At 50.1% G+C, this 27,618-nt stretch overlaps 1 protein-coding gene across 6 annotated transcripts; it reads left to right on the top strand.

The window, feature by feature from the left end:
• The first annotated feature begins 777 nt into the window (after positions 1-777).
• SPRY3 (sprouty RTK signaling antagonist 3) lies at positions 778-27,618 on the top strand. 6 transcript variants are annotated; one of them, XM_065556269.1, is made up of 5 exons: positions 804-901; positions 3,618-3,819; positions 11,381-11,477; positions 12,246-12,876; positions 20,143-27,618. In XM_065556269.1, exon 5 carries the CDS (start codon positions 20,220-20,222, stop codon positions 21,090-21,092), a length of 873 nt encoding a protein of 290 aa, XP_065412341.1. In that variant the 5' UTR covers positions 804-901; positions 3,618-3,819; positions 11,381-11,477; positions 12,246-12,876; positions 20,143-20,219; the 3' UTR covers positions 21,093-27,618. The 6 variants fall into 6 exon arrangements, with proteins under 6 accessions (XP_042714688.1, XP_065412341.1, XP_042714687.1 ...); XM_042858753.1 differs by lacking the exon at positions 11,381-11,477; XM_065556270.1 differs by lacking the exon at positions 3,618-3,819 and having other exon boundaries at positions 872-901.

The raw sequence follows: 27,618 nt of genomic DNA, 5'->3' as shown, positions 1-27,618 counted from the left end.
CCCAACAGAACCATATCCCTTCTGCACACTCACAACAGCATTCCAGCCAGCCCTCTAACCCCACCTCCTTGGAGCCCCCAGACCTGAGACCCCACTGCATCCTCTCTGCCGAATCACTGCACACGGCACCCAGGAACTGCCAGCACCAAGACCCCACTGCATCCCCTCTGCCAGATCCCTGCACACGGCACCCAGGAACTGCCAGCACTGAGACCCCACTGCATCCCCTCTGCCGGATCACTGCACACTGCACCTAGGAACCGCCAGCACCCAGACCCCACTGCATCCCCTCTGCTGAATCACAGCACATGGCACCCAGAAACCACCAGCACCGAGACCCCACTGCATCCCTTCTGCTGGATCACTGCACACAGCACCCAGGAACCGTCGTACCCAGACCATACTGCATCCCCTCTGCCGTATCACAGTACAGAAGTACCAGTATATCACCCCTACAGTGTCACAGCACTGGAAGCCCTGGCTCTGGGACATGACTGCATTGTCTATGCTTCTAGAATGACACCACATGGGGGAATCTCCAGCAGTGCATTGTATGTGCTCTGTGTTATCTAGAACCTTGCTGGACCCAAGACCCATGCTATTGCACCATTGCTAATCCATATCCTAATGCACCTTCCACCCCTCTGCCTCCCAGCTCCGCAAACATCAGTGCAGCTAGAGACAGAAATGCATTCTCCTGTTACATTAATAAAAATTTTACAGCACGGTGGCAGGAAATGCATTTTCAGTTCATCTGCTGCAGCTATTAGCTTACCAGGAAATGGCTGTCTGGCAGGCAGCCACGGTCTCTTACTTAAAGGGCAGCACACACCCAGAGGAAGACAGGGAGAACGAGAGCAGGAGAGCTGCACTGGTCTAATGGACACATTGCTGAGACACTGTAAGTACCTGCAGCTGCCACTCAGAAGGGGGGTGGGGACTGGGGAGAGAGAGAGAACATCTGGACACTTGAATGCAGATGTAAACTCACATGTAGCAGAGACACCAGGAAGCCGAGTCAATCTCTGGCTGGAAATGCTCCCGCACTGGTAGTGGATAGCGGGGAAAGGATGGGTTTGGCTTGTTCCATTTACTTATTTTTGGATGAAGCTGGGCTTTGTGAAAGCAACTCACTGAGAGCACTGGTAGAACCAGGGGAAGGAGTTGAATGGGAGGAGATCAGTAAACTTCCTCCACGCAGCTCTATGGATGCTCCTCAGTCCTCACCTGCAGCCCACGTGACTAATCCAGCTGTGGGTGCCCAGTACAGCTCTGTCAATGCATCTCAATCCTCCACCACAGCCCCTGCTATTCCAGTCCTGGCCTCGTATACAACTCTGCCAATGGACCTCCATCTTGACCTAAACCCTCTGGCTCAGATCCAGAGGTATGCCCTACATGCTGGCGCCCAGATACCATGGTGATGGGCAGAGTACAAGAACCTGAATAGAACAGAAGTGATGCTATTGAGAGAATCACAGCAGGCTCTGTTATTAATTCGTGGCCTTAATAAAGTACATGGGGGCCAAAATCTTCTTAACATCACCTTGGCCAGATGTAGAGCTCACCGGAGGTGTGCAGAACTGGCTGGGCTATTCCAGGCCAGTGGCTGGTTAACAAGAAGGGACTGCACTGCTGGAGATTCTCACCTAGCTGTCAGTATCTTTACAAAACTGGCTGAGGCTGGGAAGTCTGTCCGAGCTCACCTGTGACAGAGCTGAGGCCTGAACCCTGGATCCCCATCTAGCACCTTAGCACCAAGTGCATTTTTCCTCCCCTGCTAAGGGGCAGTCAGTAATGAGCCTACAACACTTCTATAAGAGAGGGGTAACAAAGGTTAGAACCCAGCCCCCAGCTGTTTCATCTCTCCAGGACTAGCAAGAGTTAGGTCAGTAAAATTTTCTGGGTCAGTAAAATCAGAAGATGCACAAAGACCAGATAGGTTGGTGTGATGGGGTGCACTCACTGCTAGTGGTGCTGCCTCCTGCTGGCTCTGGGGATTAGCACTGGCCAGGCGTTGCCCCCTCCTCTGGCAGTGTCTCTCCCAGCGTCCTCTAGCCATCTGCCACTTGGGGGCATCTCTTTGTGACTCAGCCCTGCAGCCAGGTCACCACATGTTTCCCCTTCTGGAAGATGGAGTTAACATATAACATTTATCTGAGTCTAGCTCATCTTTGGTGCTTGTCATCAGTTGATCTCAGAGTACTTTACAAAGCTGGCCAGTAGCATCATCCCCATTTCACAGATGGAGAAACTGAGGCACAGGAAGGTGAAGTGACTTGCCCAGGGTCACCCCATAGCAGAGCTAGGAATAGAATCCAGGTTATTTAATCACAGCCCAGAGCACTGTCCCCTACACCGCAGCCTCCCTGCTAACAGCCAGACACCTCTTTGCTTTCCACCCTGTACCTCTCCAGTCTGGATGGGGACAGACAGGCCCAGTGACACGGGGGTAAAAGCAACGGAATGAGTTAAATTTCTGTCCTTTAGAAAAATGAACGCCGCAGGTGGGGACAGGCTCACAGTCTATAAATACCTTCAAGGTAACAGTATTAATGAAGGAAGGGAATTGCACACAGCCCCTGGAGATGGCTAGGCAAAGGGGCAAAGGCTCGTAGGCAGGGAAGGACAAGTTTGTAGGCTAGCTGTAGTCGTAGAAGAAAGTCCTTAGAGGTGACCGCAGCCATGTGCAGAATGCCCCACACTGAGGTGGGCAAAGGTGTTATTCCAAACTTTGTGCTGGCTTCCCCTATAGTCAGGCCAGCCAACCTCGGCTTAGCTCAGATGGGATGCTCCCAGAATGCATCACACTCCAATGCCAAGGGCTGAACACAGGATGTTTGCTGCCATCCCATTGGTCACTAGGCTGGTGTGTTCCACCCCTTCCCCCACCTTGCGTCTGTCTGGTCTTTGGGGCAGGGACCACCCGCTACCCTGTGTTTGTACAGGGCCAGATCCTCAAAGGGATTTAGGTACCTAACACCAACTGAACTCAATGCTTAAGTCCCTGAGGATCTGGGCCACATGGCTGAGCACATGGGGCCCTGGTCTCAGTTGGCCCTCAGGCACTGCTGTAATAGACATCATTCATAATATTCACGGATTTTTATTCAAGGAATTTTCTAAATGATTATCTGATATCAGCATGCCCTGCTGGGCTTCCCCAGTTCCTCCTGGGGCTGACCCTTGTTTTCCCTGGAGCACAGCATTCATATCCTCCCATTCCTCCAGGGGTGCTGGGTCTCCCTCATCCTCGGCCGCAGCCGGCAGCTTCCTCATTTGCTCCTGGGGTGAGGCACAGGGCCTCCCTTTTAGCAAGATGTGCCATTGCACTCCCACCGTTTTCTGCTGGGTGTCATCTTTCTTGTGGGGCTGTAGTGAGCTCCTGGGAGGTGGGGCCATGTCTCTCTGCTGGGGTGCAGCATTAGGGCTTCCCCAGTTCCCCCATGGGGATCCCCTTTCCTGGGCACAGTGGTGAGCCCCCGAGTCGAGTAGAACAGCTGAGGACAATAGGAAACAGCTGTGTTTGGAATGCAAATACAATTCTAAAGCAGGTGTCTCAGCCCAGCCTCCTGAGCCCATATTCCTGGCTCCTTTCACCCTTGTCTTTTGGGCAGGAGGCTAGACTGGCAGTGGCCTTCGGTGTTTGCTTGGCTGGTTGCCACAAGAAGGTGCTGAATCCCTGTGCTGGAAGATTTGGGTACCCACTCCTGTACTTGGCAGGCGACTAGGCAACCTCAGTCGTGCCACATTTCAACCGGTCATCAGGTATGCAGGGCCCAGAGTGCATCCTGGGTGTCCCCTGCACAACCAGCCCAGGTAACAACCCTTCACTTTCCCCCCAGCCAGGCAGCTTCATTGGCTGTGATTGTCCTTCCTGTGGCTCATGATGTCCTGCAAAGGTGGCCATGAGAGGGGGCTGTGGGGAGGGGAAGGAGAAGGAGAAGGAAAGAAAGGATGGTAGAAAGGAGGGCGAAAAGAAGAAAGAAAGACGTGACAAGGGAAAGAAAGGCATGAAAGTAAAAGCTAGGCAGGAGGGAGAAGAACAAGGACGGAAGGTCTGTGATACATAAGGGAGAGGTTTATTAAAGTTTAACAGAAAAGAAACCCCAGTTTGAGAGGAGGGGCCCAGCTATATTTAGTGTTGGGTAGGATGTCAGCTCTGAAAATAGCCTGTTAATGAAATCCTCTCTCCCTCTGTCACATAGAGCGGGCAGGGGAGGGCTGGAACACTCTCACACCTGCAGCTGAGGAGCTCCTGACATTCACAATGACTCGTCCTTTTTCATTTTCCGGTTTCTCCTATTCTTAACTTCTTCTGCCTTACGTTAAGCAGAGGAGTTGCACTGGCCAAAAAAAATGAATGTGGGGGCGGTGATGCTAAGCGACTGCCAAATCTCCAACAACATGTGACCAGATTGGCAATTTAATACCAACTCTCTCTCACACACACTGAAGTTAAAGTCACATTGAGGCTTGAACTTAGAGTGCTGAAAGCAAGGAAATTCAGAAATGCCCCCACGCCAGCCTGAGTGATATTATCAGCCACCCCTGGCTTTAGGGGACTGGCAGAACGTCGGGGAGGTGGATTGCATGTGCATAAGGACTGGAGCTGGAGGCAGAGGAGCAAGTTCCATGTTTCTTAGGGCTGGAGACAGAACAAGGAGCAGGGAGGCAGGTTGCATGGGGAGGATATGCTGTGGGAACTGAAGAGGGATCCAGCACTGGGTAGCTAGCGCATGCAGAGAGTTCATGTCCATAGGAGTTAGGGATGGAAGCAGCAGCAGGGAGGCAGGTCATGTAGGAGGACAAAGCTATAGGAGTGGGGGATTAGAGCAGGCAATGGAGAGGCCGTTTGCATGGGAAGTGCATGTCTCCTGGATTCACTGGTGGAATTGGCAGCTGGAGAGAGGGATGCTTGGGAAGTTCAGGCACAATGATTCACAGGGACAGCTAGCTGTGAGCAGCGCACATCCCTGGCAGTCGGGGGGAAACAGTAGTCAGGAGTTAGGCCATGTGTGGGTCAGGGAGGGAGTCAAACAGCAGAGAGGCAGGCCACCTGGGAAGCACGTGTGCACAGAAATCAGCAAGCATGCCTGGAAGGTACAGAGGTGAATTGGGTCATGTGAAAGGGATGCATGCTGGGCACTGGGGACTGCGGCTAGAAAGAGCTCTCCAGTAACACTCTCAGTGGCCCATACTGTGAAACTTTCAGGCCTGCTAGAGCCCATCCACCTAAGACACAGCCTGTTATCTAAGGTTAAAGCACCTGTTGGGAAACCTTGCCATGTCCTCTACACAGAACACATTATCTTCCTTTTGCCTGCATCTTCTGTCCCTCTCCCTCCACCCTTGACTTCTTATCAAGGATAGTTGTGGTCCACTTCCTAGTGGAAACAATCTTCTCCATCAGAAAAGCACTACAAGTGATGTTATTTGGCGCCAGCATTGGCAGTCTGAGTGGAGAGGCCAAGAGCTGGCTGGGATATGTAAATGCTATTCCCTTCTCCATGGTAGAGGTGGCCTCGCCAGATCTGGGTTGGGCATATGGGCAGGACAATGTGGGGGAAGCTTGCCTTGTTGCAGCCTACCTGCCCTGTGGATAACCAGAGGCCTTCTGTCTGCAGGGGCGGCCAGTCTGGGACCCTTCCCCAGCACTACATGGGCAAAATAAAAAGAGGGCACCAAGAGAAGGTCATGGCATTGTGGTGGTAATGAGTTTTGTCACAGATGACTAATGGGTAGAGCTGGCTGCTGCAAGCATTGTGGAAGAACTGCCACCCTATGGTGTGCCCACCCTGGAAACGTGGGCTGGAAGATGTGGTTCAGAAATCTCCCAGCAGTGACACATTTCTACAGAAGAACCCCTTACGGGCACCATCCATTTTGGCAACATACTATATGCCTAATCCCTTGGTTGCCACAGTCCATTGCATTAGTGCATAGTTAGTTTTGTAAAGGGACCACTCATTGCAACAGAAATAAGTCTATTCACAGGACTGCAGACTGGGAACTTGATGCTTTATTTAATTGCATCACAACAGTGTAGGTATGAGGGAGAAAACACCACCTGATTAAACAGTACGTTAGAGAGGGGTGGAGCCTGGCTCCATCCCGTAATACTCTGGTAACCCAGTTAACCCTCTCATGACCACCTTACTACAGTTAGAGAGAATCAGTGAGAGCCAGTACCAGCAGGTATTCAGGCAGAAAGCATGTTTGGGTCTTGGGTGGTTAAAGTAGGTGACTCAGAGTGTGAAGCTCTGGGTTCCTTATCAGGGTCTCTACAGACTCGCTATGGGACCTTGTGCAGGTCACATCCTCTCTCTGTGTCTCAGTTACTCCATCTGTAAGATGGGGATGCTAATGTTAATTTACTGCATGCTGGCACTGTGAGGCTAAATTTGTTCATGTCTGTAATGTGCCATGAGATCCTCAGAGGAGGGGCTACACAAGTGCAAAGTGTCATAGCACCAACAACATCACAAACAGGAAAAGGAGGCAGGTTAGCAGAGGGACGGTTTGTGTTTGATTCTTCATGTTCTTGCAAAGCCTTGAGCAAGCTGTCAGATACCCACAACAAGGCACGGGGAAAGCACAGCAACTACAGCTACCTACACATCATCATCATTATACACTTAGCTGCTGCTTCTGTGTTTGTGTATTAGTACAGAGGAACTGAAATGCTGTGACAGATGTAGAAGTCTGTTAAAAATCACTGCAAGCAGGGCCTTTCCCCACCTGCCCTACAACCATAGCCCACATGCTGTGTAGAATAACCCCCCCGCCTCCGGGTTTGGCTTTATCAACAAAGCAACAATAAGAAAAAATTCAGCTCAAACCTACTCCCCAGGATTGGGTGCTGCTATGCCTCCTCTCTCTCAGCCCACACCCTGGATCCTCTTTTCCCAAATAGCCCCGCCCACCTCCCTTCTATAAGTAGCAAATTGAGCCACCTGCCTTAATGGGTCAGCAAAACCCACTTAACCAGACATCATCTGCTTCAGTGTGGGATATTCTCTCTCCCCCTACACTGCCTGCTACTCTTCAGTGCTTCCGGGCTGATTCATGGTGGTTAATTATTAGACTGTCTGCACTGCAAAGATGGTTAGACAAAGGTGGATGGACAGCATGTCTAGAAAATAATGCTAGACTCTGCCTTAGCCTTGTTATGTTAAAATGGAAACTCATAACTAAGTAGTTTAAGCTCCAAATTTAGCTATTTTGTTTTCTTTAACATTTTTGTGGATTGAAAAAGGGGAAAAAGAGCAATGAAAATATTTTTGTGGGGAAGGGGAATTAATCCACTCCCTGAAGGATTGGAAATCCAAACACAGGAAGTAGATAAGAATCTGAAAGTGAAACTGATTAGAAACTGAAAGTGAAACTGACTGGTCTAGTTTCATTGTCCCATTGGAGGGCTCAGCAACAGGTGAAGGAAAGTAACTGAGATTTCAGGGTTGATCATGGGGCACTTCCATCTTCCTCTGAAGCAATGGGTACTGGCCACTGTTGGTGACAGGACACTGGACTAGATGGGTCTGACTGGGTCTGGAAGTGCCTATGCTCCTTTCAGTGTTGCTAATCTCAGGAGTTATTAACACACAAACACACACATACATTAGGGGCCAGATCCTCAGATGGTATAAATTGGCATGATGGGGAAAATGATAAAGGATATAAAACATGAATGGCCTAAAGAAGGGAGACAGAAGGGAAATAAGTGCCCTTTCTCATAGCACAAGAAGGAGACATTTAAGGAAATTAAAAGGTGGCAAATTCAAAACCGAATAAAGGAAATCCTTTTTCACATAATGCAAAATTAGGCTGTGGAACTCACTGCCACAGGCAGTCATTGAGGCCAAGAATTCATCAAGATTAAAAAAGGGATTGGACATTTCTAAAGATAACAAGATTATCCCGCTATAATAGTTAAGGCTAACAAGTTGTGGAAGGGATATTAAACCCCCTTCAGGGTTTAAACAAACCTCTAACTAGTAGGGAACAGGATGAGACCTAATGTAGGGAGCAGATAATCCCACATGTGCCATCATGGGGCACTTCCACCTTCCTCTGAAGCAATGGGTACTGGCCACTGTTGGTGACAGGACTAGATGGGTCTGACTGGGTCTGGAAGTGCCTATGTTCCTTTGGCACTGAAGCTCTGTGGGTTTGTGGTAGCTCAGGATCTGGCTCTAGATTTCTGTTTTGACAGTTTCTCTGAACTTTCTTGCTTTGTAAATTCATCTCCGACTCCCAGCCTTGCTTCTCAGACAGAGAAGTTCAATAACTCACCAGGAGGCTGCTATTCTCCCTCCTATTCCCACCCCTCCCGCTGGTGTTAATATTTCTGCATTCATCTCCTCACCCTCCCGCCTTAGAGCATGAGGAATCATGGATCTCTAGCTGAGCACAAAGTATGCTGTAATAGGGACATTGTGAGCCGAGAGGAAAGCTTGAATGGCCAGAATCCCACAGTGGGAGTGGTGGATTTAGGCTGTGGCTTTCAAAGTCATCTTGGGAAGCTAGATGCCCAAATCCCATTGAAAGTCAACAGGATTTAGACACTTAGCCCTCTTTGAAAATCCCATTTTAGCTTGATGCACATATGAGGGGGAGGGGGAAGAGTTTTGAAGGATGCCAGTGCAGTGGGGGTAAGTTCCAGAGGAAAAGGGCCCTCACTGGTGCAAGACCCCTGGGCCCGGAGGGATCTAATGTAGCCCCAGGAATGTTGGAGCCAGGCTGGGCAGAACTGACCCTGGTTCAGTGCTTATGCTGGACAGCCTACACCTGCTGAGCTCCTGGGGAGCCCTGGCCAGAATCTGAAGTTGCTCCCCTCAAAGGTTCTGCCAAGGGAGAACATAGTAGTAGTCCCAGGGGTGAATTTGCTTAGAGGTGCAACCTGGGCCTCCTTGCTCCCATGGAGGTGAATCTGGACATACAGACTAGACCCTGGGTTGAAATAAATTGGTAGAGCTCCACTGGAGTCAGTGGGGTTACACCAGTTTACAGCAGCCAGCTGAGGACCTGGTTTACAAGTTAAACTCCACACCCTTATACAGGCTCCTTGGATTTTCTAACCAGCAGCTCACTTTCACAATCCCTGCTTTCATTATTAATCCTGTGTCCAGCCCTCAAAGTCCATGCAACTTGTGTTCTGCACTCTCCTGGCTCATTCTCTCTCTCAAGACACCAGTGGCAAACGACAAGTATGTGATTATCCACATGTGGTCCAGATGCTGCTCAGCCATCAGCAGTGATAGTGATCAGCCTCGGGGAGGGTTCAGGAGATGGGGACCATCAAAAGGGGAGCTAGGTAACAGTGACTGGATGGCTCAGGGATTGACAAGGACCTACGGAGCTTTGTGTATCAGTGGTTCAAACCCAACTCAGGTCAAGAGTGGCTGCATGTGGTTACCCTCAGATGGCTACTTGAGGGATGGCCGTGAGTGCTATGGCCTCAGTCCAGTTCCTAAGAGACATGAATCCAGCTCCCAAAAGCCACTAGCATGACTGATGTCCTTAGCAGCCTCTGCAGAGGTACCAGGAGGGGATGTGCAACCAGCCATTAGAGGCACTCCTGTTAAAACAGGGGTGAAGTGGGTTGACAGTGTGCTGTGAAAATAGCAAGCACTGGTCATACTGCACCTCTTGTGTAGGTCAAGATAGGGCTCTTGTCTCCAGAGCTATCAATCCAGGACACATTTCATACAAAATTGGGTTGAGATACCATCACAGTTGTCCCTGTTTACAGCCTGTCATTGCACAGCTGACATGCTAATGGTAGAGGCCAAGGTGATGAGTGGGAGCATAGAAGACTCCGTCCAGCTTTGAAGAGGGGAGGAAACTTTCTCAGCTAGGATGAAATGTGATGGACGGGATGGTCTAGATCCCATTCAGACTTTGATTTAAGTGTTTCCTCTCCTTTCTGAAGGGGTGGGAGTGGCTAGATTGTTGTACGTTGCTGGCTTGGCCTATGTGAGAGTGTTGTAGGGTTGCCAACAGTCTAATCAAACAAATCCAAACACTTTTGCCCTGCCCCCTTCCCTGCCCCCTTCCCCAAGGCCCCGCCCCTGCCAGCCCCTTCTCCAAGGCCTCACCCCACTCACTCCATCCCCCCTCCCTCTGTGGCTTGCTCTCCCCCTCCCTCACTCGCTTTCACCAGGCTGAGGCAGGGGGTTGGGATGTGGGAGAGGGTCTGGGCTGGGGCCAAGGAGTTCGGAGTGTGAGAGGGGGCTCTGGGCTGAGCCTAGGGCAGGGGGTTGGAGTGCAAGAGGGGGTTTGGGGTGCTGGCTCCAGGAGGGGGCTCAGGCCTGGGGCAGAGGGTGAAGGAGGTGATGAGAGGTGTGGGCTCCAGCCGGGTGGTGCTTACCTCAGGCAGCTCCCAGTTGGCGGTGCAGCGGGGCTAAGGCAGGCTCCCTACCTGCCCTGGCCCCATGCCGCTCCCGGCCGGCACGTCTCTGCAGTCCCTGGAGGGGGCAAGGGGCTCCATGCGCTGCCCCTGCCTGCAGGCATCGCCCCTGTAGCTTCCATTGGCCACAGTTCCCAGCCCCCCAGGGGCCACAGGGACATGCTGGCTGTTTCCGGGAGCAGCATGGAGCCAGGGCAGGTAGGGAGCCTGCCTTAGCCATGCTGCGCCACCGGACTTTTAGCGGCCTAAAATCTCCCAGTTTGGCTTCAGTGGCCTGTGGGAGATACAGCCCGATTCTGGGAGACTTCTGGAGAAACCGGGAGGGTTGGCAACCCTAGAGTGGTGGAACAGCAGAAGGAGCTCATTTCCAGGCTGGCCTTAGATGAGCATCTGTGCTTGCGGCTGCAGGTTTTCAGGTTTAATTTAGTACTTATTTGTATTACAGAAGCAGCCCTCCACGATCAGGCCCTCGTTTTGTTGGGCACTGAACGTGCACACAGCATGAGCCCTGAAGAGCCTATACTCTGAATAGACACGGGTAGAAGAAAGGAGAGATCATCCTCCCCATTTGACAGACAGGGAACTGGCACTGAGAGGGATTAAGTGATTTACCTAAGGTCACACAGCAGGTCCGTAGCAGGGATCTGCTCAGGCCTAATTTTTAGGCTCAACCCAGACAGGGTTTCCCAACACAGCTCCCCTCCCCAACCCCGCCCCCGGGGCGGCTCTATGTTTTTTGCCGCCCCAAGCACAGCAGTCAGGTGGCCTTCGGCGGCATTCCTGAGGGCGGTCCGTTGTTCACACAGATTCGGTGGCGTTTCTGTGGGTGATCTGCCGGTCCTGCGGCTTCAGCGTATCTGCTGCCGAATTGTCGCCGAAGCCGCAGGACCGGCGGACCTCCCGCAGGCATGCCGCCGAAGGCTGCCTGACTGCCGCCCTCACGACGATTGGCATGTGTCCCAAAATTAGATGAAGGTTTCTAACCATCAGAGGACTGACATTCTGGAACAGAATCCCAAGGGGAGCAGTGGAACAAAAAATCTAACGGGCTTCAAGACTGAACTTGGTAAGTTTATGGAGGGGATGGTGTGATGGGACTGCCTACAATGGCATGTGGCCCATCAGCCACTGCTAGTAGTAAAAATCCCCAATGGCTAGAGACAGGACAGTAGATGGGGAGGGCTCTGAGTTACTGCGGAGAATTCTTTCCCAGGTGTCTGGCTGGTGGGTCTTGCTCAGGGTCTAACTGATCACCATATTTGGGTCAGGAAGGAATTTTTTCCTGGGTCAGATTGGCCCAGACCCTGTGTTTTTTCGCCTTCCTCTGCAGCCTGGGACATGGGTCACCTGCAGGTTTAAAGTAGTGTAAACAGATTCTCTGTAATGTGAAGTCTTTAAACCAGGATATGAGGAGGGCAGTTACTGAGACAGAGGTTCTGGGTCTATTTTAGGAGTGGGTGGGTTTGGTTCTATGGCCTGCAATGTGCAGGAGGTCAGACTAGATGATCAGGATGGTCCCTTTTGAGCTTAGAGTATATGAGTTCTAGGTATCAGACTCCCCGTTTCTGGCAGGCTGGGAAGATGGTTGGAGAAAGAGAAGAGCTGAAGGGGGAAAATGGAGAAAAGAGGGTGGTCAGACCATCAGGGTAGCCAGCAGAGCTCAGCCACTCAGGGGCTAAGTGGTGGGGGTAAGCCTGGGCCAGAACCGCTGCCGGGGCAGTTTTGGGGAGGGAGGAGCGGAGGAAGGCAGCGCTCTCCAGACGGAAATATTGAAATGGAGCCTCCTTAATACGGTTAGGTTTTTTCCTCTCTCTCTTTTTTAATTCTGTTGCAGTCATTATCCAGGGAGCGGATACACGGAGCCCTATGGGGAGTTCTAATGGGCCGATTCAATTTCAGCTGGATGACGCCACTTAGCCAAGGCATTAAGAGCTCCAGCTCCGGGAAGGCGAACAACAGAGGGAGCGAACAGGGGGTCGGAGTGAGCGAGCTTGTACCAAGGAGCAGCAAACCCCTCCCCTCTCACCCATTCACAAGACGAGAGCGGCGGAGAGCTGCATTCACAAATCGCCAGCCGGCAGCCCCAGCTCCCTCCCGGCCCAGAGCCACCCCCACCGCCAGCACCTACCTGACTAGCCCCCGCAGCACCTCGCCTTGCCCAGCTCATGCTGGCTCCCTGCACCGCCCAGCAGGCTACAGCGAGAGGACGGGCCGGATCTGGGCAGGGAACCTGGGCGTCCGGGCTGCTCGCTGTAGAGCGGGATCTCGCTAGCCCTTAGCCGCGCACACATAGACCCCGAACTCGGGGAGAGGCAGCAGGAGCGGGTCTTGCCCTGGCTCTGAGGAGGACCGAGAAGGAGTTTTCATTCAGACTTTCTCCAGCGAGAGGCGGTCCGGGAGCGTGCGGGGCTCTGGCCCCAGCTGGGAAGGTGCCGTTAGCAGCATGTACCTGCACTGGCCTCGAGGTAAGCGCGCCTTGCCAACTGCCATGCGGGATGCCCGCGGAGACCCCTGGCTGTCTCCCTGAGCGGAGCAGGCTGTTGTGCGCCGGGCTGGGGGGCACAGAACCCCAACGCTCGCGAGCGATCTCGGGGCGCTACCTCTCCGGCTCCTCGCCGCCCTGCGGGGATGCGCCGCTGGCGCAGGGGCGCGCACTGGAGAGCTGAGCCGCGCAGAGCCTGCGGAGCCAGTGCGTGCCGGGACGCGGCGTGCACGGGTAGCACCGCCCTGCAGGGGCTGTGGCGACTCGGCGAGAAGCAGAAGGAGAAGCCTGGTGTATTCTCGCGGGCTGCGAGCTCCCGGGCTCGCCTCGTACACCCAGCACAGCAGCTCCCGGGCACCACGGCTGGAGGCGTGTGTTAGGCCGGCCGCTACAGTGTCCGAGACGCCGGGAGCAGGTCACCCAGTGCCCGACAGGTCCTGGAACCTCGCCCGGTTCCCAAGCAAGCCCCGCTCTGGGAGCCAGGCTGGGCGGAGGCGCTGGCTGGAGAAGGTGAACTGCCACCAGGGTCCCCGCTCTGGGGGTGGGTGCGGGAGCTGAACCGCAGGGCACTGGCCCACGGAGAAGGCTCGCGGTCCCTCCCCAGGAACATAGGGAGGGAGCCTTTGCAGGAGGCACGGGATAGTGAAGGAGAGAAAGGAGCCCGGCACCGCCAGTCTCACAATCCGGGGTAGAGGCGATCTCCCCGCCCGGCCCCTGGGAAACTCGTTCCTGGCTGCTTGGCATGTTTCCTGCGGCTGAAAGCGTCTGTGAATCATTTGCCTTTACAATCTCGCCCTATGGCCCATTATCGCACAGACTTCACAGGGTTTTGGGTAGCCCGGGGCCATAAAACTGCCAGGCTTCCGGGGCTTGTCAGGCAGCGATCATCAGCGTGGGAGATAGCGGCGTCGGGCTTGGGGGAAGGAAACCTGGGGCAAAGGGTCTCATTAGAGTACCCTGCCTGTTAGCCAGGTGGTTGGTCTGGGCTCTTCACTAAGGAGCTAATAATATGAAATACACACAATACTGTAGTCAGGAGGGAAAGCAGACTCAGAACAGAGGCATGAATGGCTGTGCGCACTCAGGTTTTCAATGGGGTTATGGGGGTGTGTGGAAATAGGACTAGACCTGCTTAAGTCAATAGTGAAACTCCCAGGCTGCCATGGGAACTGCACTGGGCACCAGGTTTGGGGAAAGTGGGTATTTCAAGGCCCAGAGGCGATACCAAGCTCCTTTGGTACAGGAAAAATCAGATGTAAGGCGAAAGTGACAGCAGCAGGCAGACTTCAGTGGGCTGTGGGCCTCCTGGACAAAGGAGTGGGAGTGCTGTCCTTCAAAGCCATGGCTTTAACCCCCCCCCCCTTCTGCCTCCCCTTTTCCTCTGCCAGGGAAAGGCTGAACTAGAAGGCAGGCAATGGGTATCACCTCAGCTGGAGTTGGGGTGGGGGACAGGGTAGTGCCAGACAAGACCCAGGTGTTCTGGACTGCAAAAGGGGGTTGGAGAAGAAAACTGGCAATTTAAATTATGACACCAATGAACAAATATTTTTGATGGAAAAAGTGTGATTTTTTTTTTCATGCTCTCAAAAGCTTAAATGCTCTCGTGAAGAATACTATACAAACTCCTGAGAGACCGAGAGAGAGAGGTATGAGGCTAGATAGACAGATCTATCTATCTATCATATATGGGGTGGACAGACTGGGCTAGACATACATGCACACACATATAAAAGAATGGGTATGCGGATAGACAGACAGACAAAGGAGCTTGTACATGGATGGATAGACAGACATACAGAGAGATGGAAGGGTGTGTTTGGGGTAGATAGATACACAGACAAAGATAGCTAGCTAGAGCTCATAAATAGGTGCATGGATTTTGCTCACATTTTCCCATATAATTCACCTTTGGGTTGAGACCCAGACTGGAAAAGTTCAGCTGACAATAACCCCTCCCCACAGCTATGAGGAATTTGTTATGGCAGTGGGTTTGCAACTTCAACCATGGGCCAAATCCCCAGCTGGGCTGAACTCCTGCAGCTGCCTCTGAACCTGCTGGGAGTCGCAAGTCCCCAGCCCTTTGCAGGACATGGCCCCATAACACTAGCACAGATAGTCTTATAGGACGCAACAGATGCTGGAACTAGGAGGCCTGATGTGGTTTCCATCATATATAGGGTTTAGAGTTTGGTTCAATGGCTCTCAGCACCCCCACTATACAAATTGTTCCAGTACCCTTGGATCCAGAGGAAAGCAAACCCCAGTAGGGTGACCAGACAGCAAACGTGAAAAATTGGGACAGGGGATGGGGGGTAATAGGAGCCTATATAAGAAAAAGACCCAAAAATCAAGACTATCCCTATAAAATTGGGACATCTGGTCACCCTAAGCCCCAGTGGCATCTAAATACACAGTATTGGGGCCACCTCCTTAGCTGGTGTGAATCAGTGCAGCTCCACTGAATTCAGCTGAGCTCTGAAGAGGATCTGGCCTGTGAATCTCTCACCACACTGATCTGTGGTGGCATGGGTATGGCTAGGTAGATACATTAATAGACAGAAGTGCGTGTGTGTGCGTCTCGAGCCCACCCTACCCCATCCCTGGTAAATTTCCCAGCTCCTGTTGCTGCTGCTACTCCCTGCTGAATGGGCTGTTCTCTTGATCTGAAACAGGCTGTAGTAGTTTTTTCTCTCTGCGGCTGCCAGTTCCCTGCCTATTCATCCCTGACTTTTTTCCTTTACCTGCGCCTGCAGTATCTATTTCGGTCCATCCTGCCGGCTGGATTGGATTCATCACATCCGGAATGGCAAACAATTTATTGTCATTCAATCCATTTTTATCCTGTTGGTCATCGGGAGCCCTGCTGGGTCCTAGTGCCCATTCTGTCCAGAATCATATCTTCTGAGCCCAGCCTCCACCAAGCCTTGAATCACATCCTCTTGGCCCTGGCACCCACCGGGTTTGGCATTGTAGCTACTGAATGCTAGATTCTAACAGGTCCAGAATCAACTCCACTGAGTCCCAGTGACCAAGCAGGTCTGGAAGTGTACTGTAGTTACTAGGCCCTAGCCCACATTGGGTCTGAAATCCTCTCTGCTGTGGCTCCTGCCCAGGGATCTGGAATCCTCTCCAATGTGTTTGAGTATCCTGAATCCTATCTGCCAGATCCCAGTCCCCAGCAGGTCCTGAAACCTGCTGGATCCTTGATCTCACCGGTTCCTGAATTCTATCATCTGAGTACAAAGTCCTGTCCACAAGATCCTAGTGCCCACCAGGTCCCAGAATCTAGCCATCAGGCCCCAGTGTCCAAGCCCTGCAGGTCCCATTGTCTTCTGAGACCTTTATCTTAGTTCTGCTGGTCCCAGTGCTCTTCAGTTTCCATGTCCTTTCCTTTGGGTTATAGTAACTTCCAAGTTCTGTATCCTAGCACCCAGTCATACTGCCCTCAAAAATGCTGGGTTTTACTGTCATCTCAACCCTCACATCCTACCTTTTGGGTCTTGGTTCCAAACCCTATGCTCTCTGGGTCCTGTTTCTCTCCAGCTAGCTCATGCTACCTGCATGGGATCTAGTGTCCAATGGGACCCAGATCCTACCCTCTGGTGCCTTTCTAGATCCTGAGTGTGATCCACTGGGCCAGGCCCTATACTGACACACAGCCATGGAATTAGCAGCAGTACTGCTAACATGCCCTGGACAAAGTCATAGAATCATAGAAGATTAAGATTGGAAGAGACATCAGAAGGCCATCTAGTCCAACCCCCTGGTCAAAGCAGGACCAACCCCCCAAGTAAATCATCCCAGCCAGGGCTATGTCAAGCCGGATCTTAAAAATCTCTAAGGATGGAGATTCCACCACCTCCCTAGGTAACCCATTCCAGTGCTTCACCATCCTCTTAGTGAAATAGTTTTTCCTAATATCCATCCTAGACCTCCCCCAGTACAACTTGAGACCATTGCCCCTTGTCCTGTCATTTGCCACCACTGAGAACAGCCTAACTCCATCCTCTTTGGAACCCTCCTTCAGGTGGTTGAAGGCTGCTATCAAACCCCCCACCCCACTCTTATCTTCTGCAGACTAAATAACCCCAGTTCCCTCAGCATCTCCTCATAAGTCAAGTGCCCCATCTCCTAGAACTGGAAGGGACCTTGAAAGGTCATTGAGTCCAGCCTCCTGCCTTCACTAGCAGGACCAAGTACTGACTTTGCCCCAGATCCCTAAATGGCCCCCTCAAGGATTGAACTCACAACCCTGGGTTTAGCAGGCCAATGCTCAAACCACTGAGCTATCCCCCCCCCCCCTAATAATTTTTGTTGTCCTCTGCTGGACTCTCTCCAATTTGTCCACATCCTTTCTGTAGTGGGGGGCCCCAAACTGGACCCAATACTTTAGACGTGGCCGCACCAGTGCCGAATAGAGGGGAATAATCACTTCCCTCGATCTGTTGGCAATGCTCCTACTAATGCAGCCCAATATGCCGTTAGCCTTCTTGGCAACAAGGGCACACTGTTGACTCATATGCAGCAGAACTACCACTTAGCCAGTCAGTCAGCCTGTAGCAGTGCATGGGATTCTTCCATCCTAAATTCAGTCCCCTCTCATTCAGCCTGTCCTCCAGGCACTTGTGCTCTCCAAATTCATTCTCCAAGTTCCCTCTGTGTGATCCTACATACTGTATTACCAGTTCAACTGGTTGTTCATAATCTGTGGTCTCAAGGACTGTAGCTGTCCAGCCTACACATTAGTGGTGCAGCATAGAAGTTCTATGAGCCCATGTGCCTTCCCTACCCAGCTTTCTCTAGACATCCAAGCCTACCTTGGGTTCCTTAGGGCCAGCTGTTTGCTCCCATATACTGGGTTGGGTGTCACACAGAAACCCCCTGGAATTAGCCATCCCAATGGTCAGCATCCTTGTGCCTCACTAGCTCAGACTACTATTTACACCTAATGACTCTGTACCCTTCTGAACCCATGCAGTCAATAATGTACACTTCTGGGGAGAAGCTCATTCAGATTGTCCATTACACAGTGGACATGGTGAGCACATCTCGTTAGAGTCTGGTGCATTTCATGGCCATTCTGTATTCATCCTGACATTTGCTGGATCTTATTGCCCTTCACCCCTCCCTCTTAAACTAGTTTCTTCTGGTCTTATTCCTGGCTGCTCATCTGACTAGGGACCACCTGTCTGAGAAAACCCCACATTTATTGTCAGTGCTACCTGGTCTGGCTCATTAGCCAGAACGGCACCCCCTTTCTCCCCTGTGTGCCCCCCTCCCCCCCGCGGTGGGATGGTGGCTAGAGAGAAGGCATTATAAAGATACTGAAACCACTTGTCCAACGCTTATTAAGAAATGTTGAAAATCCACTGTTGGGCAAAGGCAGTCCTGACACATCTTTGAAGTCCCTTTAAGCAGCTGATCCTAATCCCTTCCTCCCATAAAGCAGACTGGAGATTTTAGCAGCACAATACAATACAGTGAAATCAGATTGGTTGCCTTTTCTTTCCTTCCGGAGACTAGGGACAGGACAGATCTTACTTTAACAATCAAAGTAAGTTGCCTTTGCTCTTGTCTGTTCTTTCAAGGGCAGCCTAGCTAATGAAAATCAATCTTCTCTCCACTTTGTGTACTGCATGGGTAGTATTTTACCCATAGTTCCTGGCCTACAGGCAAGTCTCCTCTGCCATCATCAGACTGGTTTGCTGAATATGTCTAAAGCCAGTGAAGGGGGTCAGTATTTAAATAGCTTCCTTCTGCAGAACTGTGGGCTGTGAAAACATCCATGCAGCTTATGGTTGCCTGTAGAACTTGCAAGATGAGGACAGATTGTCCTAAGAAAGCCAGAAAATACTACACAGCAACCCATCTGTCAATGGAAAATACATACTGTTGATAGGTACCACCAATAGGTACAGTAAAAGATCATGACTTTAAATGATTTGCAACCGAGGCTGGGGTTGTTTTCAGTGTACGACACAAAACAATTAACTTTCCCTCCTTAGGTGGTGTTGGGTCACTTCCTGTACCCCAATTTACACACAGCAGCACTATAAGAACTATATAGCTTTGGTTCTCCCTGCCATGAGGCTGTAACTAGAATCCATAGGCACACAAATCCTGTTCATGTTTTTCTTCCTCCTCCCCAAGGACTGCCCATATTCTATGGTCACAGGTGTCTCGCTACAGGCCATACCCAGGTCCAGAAATGCTGTCATCATGAGAGAGCATTAATCCCTGAAGCTGAGTCAGATGGCAAATACCTTCCACCCATGGATCTTCCCCTGAATATTGGTCTCACCTTGAGGCTCCCTTAAACAGCATGGTTGGAGGCCATTCCCATCCCTGCGACCACTTGGCATAAAGCCAGAATGTGTTTCCAGTGCTGCAGTGAGAATCAGGAAAACAAAATCCTGGCAGCCTCTATGCAGGTAGCATATCCTCTGACAAACCCTGATGGCCTGGAGCAGATCTGGTTAGCACGAACATTTTCACTATTGAGGGGAAAAAAATGCTTTTCTCTGAGTGTTCATGAAGGAGGTAATCATGATCTTTGTGTCATGGGGTATGAATGGAAATGCTCTGGAGACCCCAGCAAAAAACAATGTGAAACTAAGTCTGAATCAAAGATATCAGAGATTGAGATGTTGGCTCATTTTGTTCATCCCCTGGCTAGTGCAGGGATTGATCCATAAAGTGTATGTTCAGCATTTTGTGCAAGTGAGGGAAGGGTGGGGTGGGGTGGGGTGGAAGCCACAGGACAGATCATCATTCTCTTCCCAGCTCTGTCCCAGGCTCTCTGTGTAGCTTGGAGAAGTCACTTCACATCTCTGGGCCTCAGTTGCCACCGCTCTAAAACAAGGACAATACTTCCCTACATTGGAGGTGTGGGACTTAATTCCTCAGTATTTGCAAAGTGCTTTGAGATCTGCAGCTGGGAGGCACTAGCAAAGATCAAAATATTACTCTTTGCTTGAGTGACCCTGTGACAGGGCAATAGACCTCACCATTGAGAAATGTTTCTTATTGCTGACTAAGCTGACTAAGTCTTCCTGTCCTCATATTCAGTCCAGTCCTCCCAGTTATGCCCAGTGGAATAATTCCTCTCCCTCCCTGGTGTTTATGTTCCTGTGGTAGCTTGTCCGTGGCTCTCCCATCATCCTTTGCTTCCCAGTTTGTTTCAGTGCTGGGGTTACGGTTGTAATTCAGGTGTCTTTTCTCTCTCTCCTGCTCTGTCTCTCTTCCCTAGGATTTTCCGATGTGCCCTGATGCTGCAAGCCCTTGTTGCTCTCATCCAGCGTGGCTGAACTCAACAGTGACGAGACAATGGATCTGCCTGCTGAGGACTTCCAACAAGTCCTCTCCATTGACCAGATCTGCTCCATCCGTGCCAGTAATGACTATGTGGAGAGGCCCGCCATCTCCTTCAAGCAAGCTCTGTCCAACCCATCCCTCTCACAGCAGGCCCACAAGCAAGAGTGGTCTCAGGACTGCCTGGTGTCTTCCACCTTCCAGGACCTGCGCCACAGCCACAGCCACCACCACCAGATGTCGGCCTTGCAGCAGCACCTGAGTCATTCCAGCACTGCCAGCTCTGTGTCTCACAGCACCACCACCTCGGACCAGCGGCTGCTGAGTGGGGTCACGCCCTCAGATTCTGGTCACTCCCTCATCCGGACGCAGCCCAGAGCGGGCGACCTGAAGCCCGAGGAACCACTGAAAGGTGTGGTGGAGAAGGCCACTCTCCACTCTGGACACCTCTTCATCTGTGAGGAGTGTGGGCGTTGTAAGTGCGCCCGCTGCACAGCCACTCGCAGCTTGCCCTCCTGCTGGGTCTGCAACCAGCGCTGCCTCTGCTCCCCAGAGAGTCTCATCGACTATGGGACTTGCCTGTGCTGTGTCAAGGGTCTCTTCTACCACTGCTCCACTGACGATGAGGACACCTGTGCCGATGACCCCTGCTCCTGCGGCTCGGGGTCCTGCTGCGCCCGCTGGGCTGCAATGAGCTTCCTCTCTCTCCTCATGCCCTGCCTCTGCTGCTACTTCCCTACGCTGGGGTGCCTCAAACTTTGCCAGCAGGGCTACGACAGTCTGAAACGTCCTGGCTGCCGCTGCCAGAACCACACCAACACAGTCTGCAGGAAGATCTCCTCCTCCAGTGGCACGCCTTTCCCTAAGACTCTGGATAAGCCGGTATGACCTTCCCAGGGAGCAGAATTGGCTATTTTTCTCCTTCACTCCCTCCGCTGCATACCCCCTTTGGGCACAAAGCAAACAGATGAACAATCCGCCAGCCACCAAGCCCCACAAAGGGAGTGTGAAGCATGTTCTTGAGACAAAGGAATTGTGCTTCTGTGCCCAAGCCAAACGTGACGGGGTTTGCACATTTTGGCAAAGGACTAGGACAGAGGGAATCAGATGCTGACAATGCACTAGTGATCAACGGGGGGCTTTCAACATGGGAACTGGCTCAGGACTCTGTGACCTCAGAATGCCTTAGGAGCTGTTTTTCTGTAATGGGTTTCAAAAGGGTGACGTGTCCAAGCACTAGAATCCTCTGGGGACCAGACCACAGAACCCACATCTCTTTCATTCATTTTCTCTCTGCAGCTTTCCTAAGTGGCACCTCCCACAGGCTTTTCCTCAGTTTTCTTTGCTGTTGTGCTATAGGCCAGTCCCTGCAAAGGGAGATGAGCCACTGCACTGTACCAACCAATGGCAACACCTTACTCCCCTCCCCTTAGCAGATCAAGAGATAAAGCTCTCGATAATTTCAAGGTAAAAAGGAAAATGTGAGCCCAAATATCCAGTTTTTAGGGGCTCACTGGTCAGTGGAAATAGGACATGGATAGATTAAGGATCATGCTGGCATGGAAAGGGTGATGTGGACAGAAAGGAGTCCCACTCCCACTTTCGTACATCAGTGGGCCTTCAGCAAGGGGAATTGACTGTAGTAATTGGTATTTCAAAGTAGATTTGGCTAAGAGTATGAAGCAGGTTAAATCCCAGGCTGAGGGGCGGGGGACTGGATACCCTGAGGGAGTGGTAAAGGTCTGCTTGCAGAGACTTACAACTTGTAAGGTGTCACTGTGACTCTAGCCCAGGTTGGTCGTGACTGACTGGTGACACCATCTGTTTAGTGGTGTGTTGGTGGTTTCAGTCCATCCATTGGTGGTAAGCCTCTACCACAAGTGATACTCCTGTTGGCAGGCTCAGTGTAGAGGCCAAGAACTGGGTGGGCCATGGAACCTGGCCTTCCTTCTTACCTCTGGATGTCAGAGAGAGGTATATGAGTATGTGTAGGAAGCTTGCCCTTCTGCCCTGACCAGTAGATCAACAGAGTCCTTCAGTCTCTGGGGCTGCCAATTTGGTACCTTTCACCAGCACTGAATTCACTTTAATAAAAGAAAAGGAAAGCTGAACCTTAAAAACAATTAAGAACCCCAAATTCTCTCCTTGTGCTGATGCTATAAAAATGATCACTTCCTTGCCTGGGCCTGAAAATGGTGCTTCGCTGAGGCTCCAGCTTTGGGCTGGTGGGGAAAGGGAGATCTGTGTGTTAGAAAGCAGAATGGGATGGGTAATGCATGAAGCCAGCCTTCCCTCCCCAACTAAAGCACCTCAGCATCCTCACTCATCTCCACATGTTAGACAGAAAGCTACACAAAAGCAGATTGGCTGCACAGCTATGCATCCTATAGGCAAGCCTGATGTTGACACAGGTGTTCTGAGACAGGAGACACCTTCTGCAAACTAGAGATGGGTCTGAACCAAATCTTCAGACTATGGGGAGGTTTGGATTTGGGTGATGGTTCATGGTCAATACCTATAATAAACCAAACCAAACCCCTGTATCTGAACGTTCCTGGTCCTTGAGGAAGTTCAGATCCAGATTGTAATCTGAAATTTCTGGCTCACCCATCTCTGCTGTAAAAACATGGTGCCAAACTCTCAGTTACAACCCCAATGACTTCAGAAACTTGGCCTGTGGAATGAAAGCCAGGTTGACCCTTCAGTGCTATATCCCACCATCACATCCGTCCTCGGAGGCACGTGTGTGTGGGTGTCTGAAGAGAAGAAGGCATAATAACCTTCCTGTTCCATTGGAGTAAAGGTTCAGGAGGGCTACAGGAGGTGCGAGAGCTGGAGAAATACATGCAACGAATCCCTCAACAGTCCCAAAACTTCCTCCAAGGCACTCCAACGTTTAGGGCACAGACGTTGCACACACCTATCCACTGACGACTCCTCTTCATTTAGAATTACTTTGATATATTTTTGTTTATATAAGTATAATGTTATGATGGCTAGGACTATTATAATAATATTTGTGATATTGCTGTGAATGGTGCCATATGCAAGGTTTGGCTTCCTGGTACATTTACAAACTCCAAAGGAATATCTCCACTCTGTTATGCTAATCCTAGATCTTGGTTTATAGGTAATCTGGGGTATTTTATAGGCTCTCCTAACAGGGCTCTGTACTAAGTGGGCTGGTGAATGGGAAGGGTAGGTGGAGAAGTCAGGAGTTCTATCCCTAGATGAAAGTTTGCTCATTGGTGAGGGTCTTCCCTTTCAGCCAAGTCCAGAACCATATTGTGGGAGTTTGCTTGTCCCATTGGAAGCTGGGAAATGAATTTATACAAGCTGTGGCATTCATATGGCACACACACACACACTCTGTAACTCACTTATAGTGAAATTCAACTTACAGTGAAGTAAGATGTGCAATTCCAAGGATAGCAGAGTGATCTGTGAAAAACACCAGGTCTTCCCTGTGAGAGTTCCACTAGAGGTGTGTGGATCTGTGTGTGTATAGATGATCAGTCCACATCTCTGTTCCATAAATTATATAATGGATTGCAAACGTATTTATATATATATGACAATAATTGGTCAGATTTATAATTCCAATTTCTGCTGTCAGATAAAGAGTAAGGTACACAGAGACATGTATATTGGAGGGACTTCCATAACGAGACACACCTTACTTCTTTACTAGCACCATTCACTTGTCACCAGAGTTAGTCAAACATTTTCTGTCATAAGAATTTTTTTTAATGGAAAATGACTTCTTCCACAAAATGAAAATTTTAATGTAAAAAGCCCCTTTTCATGGAAAAATATTCTTTTTTGTTATTTTAATAAGAACCCAACATATTTAGAAAAGGTTTATTTGATGAAAAATCAGTGTAACTTTTCATTGGGGGAAAAAAACAAATATCCCTCCCTCACATCCCTGATCAGCTTTGCTTTTCATGGTTTCCTTTAAAGGGGTGGGCATGTCCATTCAGTCAATGCCTTTCTTCCTTCACGGTCCATCTTTTCCTCTCACTTGCTCATGGAATTACTTGATAATGGGTGTGACTTCTTGAATGTTTCCACGGAGAGGAATCATGATGTCATGAAAACACAATGGTGAACTCGTCAGAGTGCTGGAGAAGTTGCCTGGTGAGAGGAAGGGCCTGATCTTCCAGTCCCTGTGCAGGCAACATGCCTATGGAGTATGAGTCTATGGACATTATGCTTCTGTTATTCCACCACAGATACCTCCAATAATTGTCAGAAGATTAGTGGCAGGTCATGGTGATTTCTGTTTACATGTTCTTTCTTCTGTGTCAGTGTGAAAGTTCCCGCTCTAAAGAGCACATTGTGCCATATCATGGGTGTTATGGATCAGGAAATCTGGCTTATTTTGTAATATTTTAGAAATATTTTGTAATTTATCAATTTTTTAGCAATACATTCTGTAAAATATGGAACACTTGAGTGGAAACCAGAGATTGGACTGAGTCACAAAACATCAGATCCAAGGCTGTTCGGTACCAGGGCCTTGGTTGGGCCATTCTTGGTGTCAGTTGTGAAATTCAGAACCAGGTTCAGGATCTGAGTTGTACCCCTTCAAAGTTCAGATTTGTTTGGATCCAGGGGCTTAGTTGGGACTCACCTCATCTCTATTGAAAACTATCAATTTCCTCTTCCAGGGGAGGGGCAGCAGGAGAATCTACTTATTAGACAAGGACAGAAAACACAAGGCCAGGATTTACCAAAATCTGTCTGAAGGTGAACAACATGGGCTAATTGGTTAATTAATAACAAGTAGCCCATCTTCAAACTGGGTCTCCCTGTGAGTTTCTCAAGATCTCCAGCTTGGTAGAGCTTTTTTCATTTCTGTCAAAACATGCAGTTTACCATCAGATATGGATCTAGTGCCTGCTGGGACCACCACAAAGTGGGAGGGATGGGATCGGCTCTAAAAGTGTGCAGCAGGTTGCTCTAGTGTTTTATGTTTGATTTACCTCGGTGTCCAAATGTAAGTTACAGTTGTCCTGTGACAGAGAGTAAGAGCTTTGATTGGGATTCCCAGAGTTTGATTATTAGACAGCTCCATATGTGGAAAGCTATGCTCAGTGCATGTGGTGTTCTGCATCTGATCTCATTCAGAAAATAAAAGCTGGTTGGGGTAGGTTTTCCAGCTGAAATTAGAATAGGCAAAGTGCATTACAGCGTACTTAGATGGGGGAAAGGGACTTATGTCAAAGGCCCCTGTAGGGCTCCAAGCTGCTGAAAGGGGGAGATGCAGGGGTCTGAGCTGCCTCCCTGTCTGGTCCCACTGTTGGAGCAGAGAAAGGAAAGGAATCTGCTATGGCTTCTTGCCGCCCCATCTCATTCTACTGCTAGAAAGAGACAGAGCTGGCCTGTGAGTTGCAGAACTTGCATGAGACAAAAGGGCCCCAAAAGAGCCAGGCCTTTAATAGCCTCTTGCTTTGCTTTTGCCCCTCTTTATATGAGCTCCAAACACCACTTGGAAGTTTGCACCTTGCAGCTCTCCTCTCTTTTTCACAGGAAGGCGAGGTGCTGCTCACCTCCCACACTCCTGCACTGGCCAGAAGGGGGCACTGCAGAGTGATGTGAAGTGCCCCCTCCTGCCACAGCACTATGAGGGCAGGCTAAGAGACAAAGAACCACATCCTTGTCCGCACCACGCCCAGCACCTGAAACACCTTTAGTCTCATTCCAGAAGCATGACCCCTTTGAACAGAGTATCTCCAAGGGGCTTCTAGCTGATGGCTAGTCTCAGATTCACTCACTCCCCACCCTTTGCTCTAAGCCCACTGGCCTGACCTCTTTCTATCCCCACTTGTGGCCAAAAGCACAAAAGAGCAGTTTCAGAACAACTGCATTAGTGCAATAAACCCCACTGAATTTGCATGGCTAGACTGGCCTGAAGATAAGCAGATGGCACATTTATAATTTTCCCCACTCTCCAGCACACACTTTGTTACTGATCTCTCTAGCTGCCTCTTGCAACTGTTGCATTTCCAGTCTGATGGAGCCTGCAGAAGCCAGGGGAGCTCCACACCTGGGAAAAGGGAGAGTGGACTTGCTCAATATCCTATTCCAGGTGGTCAAGCAAATCTAGTTCAGGATCTTCTGCATGAAGTATCCACAGTCTATTTCTGCTGGGTGCTCACATGCAGTTGAAATACAGTACTCAGCCTCCATTCCAGGTGGGCAAAGCAATACTATTTAGCATCCACCGCCTTATTCTAATCTGCTTAGGGGTCCTTCTTAGTTTGAGACACTAGACACTAGTGCAGAGCTCATTAGCAAATGCTTTCTGTCACTGACAGCCTGAGATCAAACCCAGCCTGCATTTCTGGGCCCACCTGAAATTGATTCTTTGTTCCACCCCTTACAAGCTACTTCAGAAGATGCTCAAAGGGCACATCTAGAAAGACGATGATAGGAAACGGTGCCAAAGATCTTTCATTTTTGTGTGGAGTGCGGTCAGGAAAGACTTTGGATAGATGGGAGCCAAGTCGAACTAAGTCTCTTTCAAACAGTCCCTTGCAGGAAACCTTTCACAATGCAGACCACTGAATGTATCAGTGCTGACCAAAAGGGAATCAAGTTTTGCATGTAATGCAACTGGGTTTGGAGAAAGAGGGCCAGGCCCCACTGCTACTGAAGTCAGCAGCGAGACATGCGCCAACTTCAATGGGAGTAGGATGGAACCTGTCAACAGCAAACTCAGGGATTTGTGGTGAATGCAGCTTATGTTGCTCGCCTAGCATCAGGGCATAGTTCTTATGCGCACTGAAGACCTAGGCTGTGCTAACCCCGACCTCAATAGTGATGAGCATTGTTATTTGTGGATGCGGCCCATTCAGTTCCCCCGCACTGCTGCTCCAATCCCCTTTCTCGTCTCTCTCCAACTCCCAGCCTTTGTTCGAAGGCTCCCTCACATATTCTGCTGCCTCCTTATACCCCAGCTGTCTGTAGCATAAACTCCTTCGAAGACTCATTCCCTCTTGACTTCAAAGGAAAGCCCAGTACCAAGGACTGAAGCATCTAACTCTCTGTTTATCTGGTACAAAAGGTATCCTGTACAGTGTATAACGAGAGCCCCTCCCGCAATTGTCATGTTGAGATTCTTTTGCCTTTCTAGACAGTATAATACCTGGCGATAACCCTGTTACTGTTTTTTGACAATACTCTTGTACCAGTTATGAAAAAATAAAGTATTTATTTGAAAAGTTTATTTTAAAGATAAAAAAAACTACCTATTTATTTTAAAGCACCCTCTTCTGTTTGGTTTTCTTCTCTTGCAAGCTAATAACTGTTACTGAACCACTGCTGAAATAAAAGAAGTAATTCTATGTTTGGCTTTCCAGGCCACTGAAAGCAACTATTCAATAAAATATATATATTAATTTTGAAA

This window comes from Chrysemys picta, chromosome 9, assembly GCF_011386835.1.
Source record: "Chrysemys picta bellii isolate R12L10 chromosome 9, ASM1138683v2, whole genome shotgun sequence".
In the NCBI taxonomy this organism is placed as follows: domain Eukaryota; kingdom Metazoa; phylum Chordata; order Testudines; family Emydidae; genus Chrysemys; species Chrysemys picta.
This window is presented reverse-complemented; position numbering and strand designations above follow the sequence as displayed.

What these genes read in the sequence shown, in the direction of transcription:
- SPRY3 (XM_042858754.1), top strand. Translation starts at nt 20,220, where the DNA reads ATGGATCTGCCTGCTGAGGACTTCCAACAAGTCCTCTCCATTGACCAG.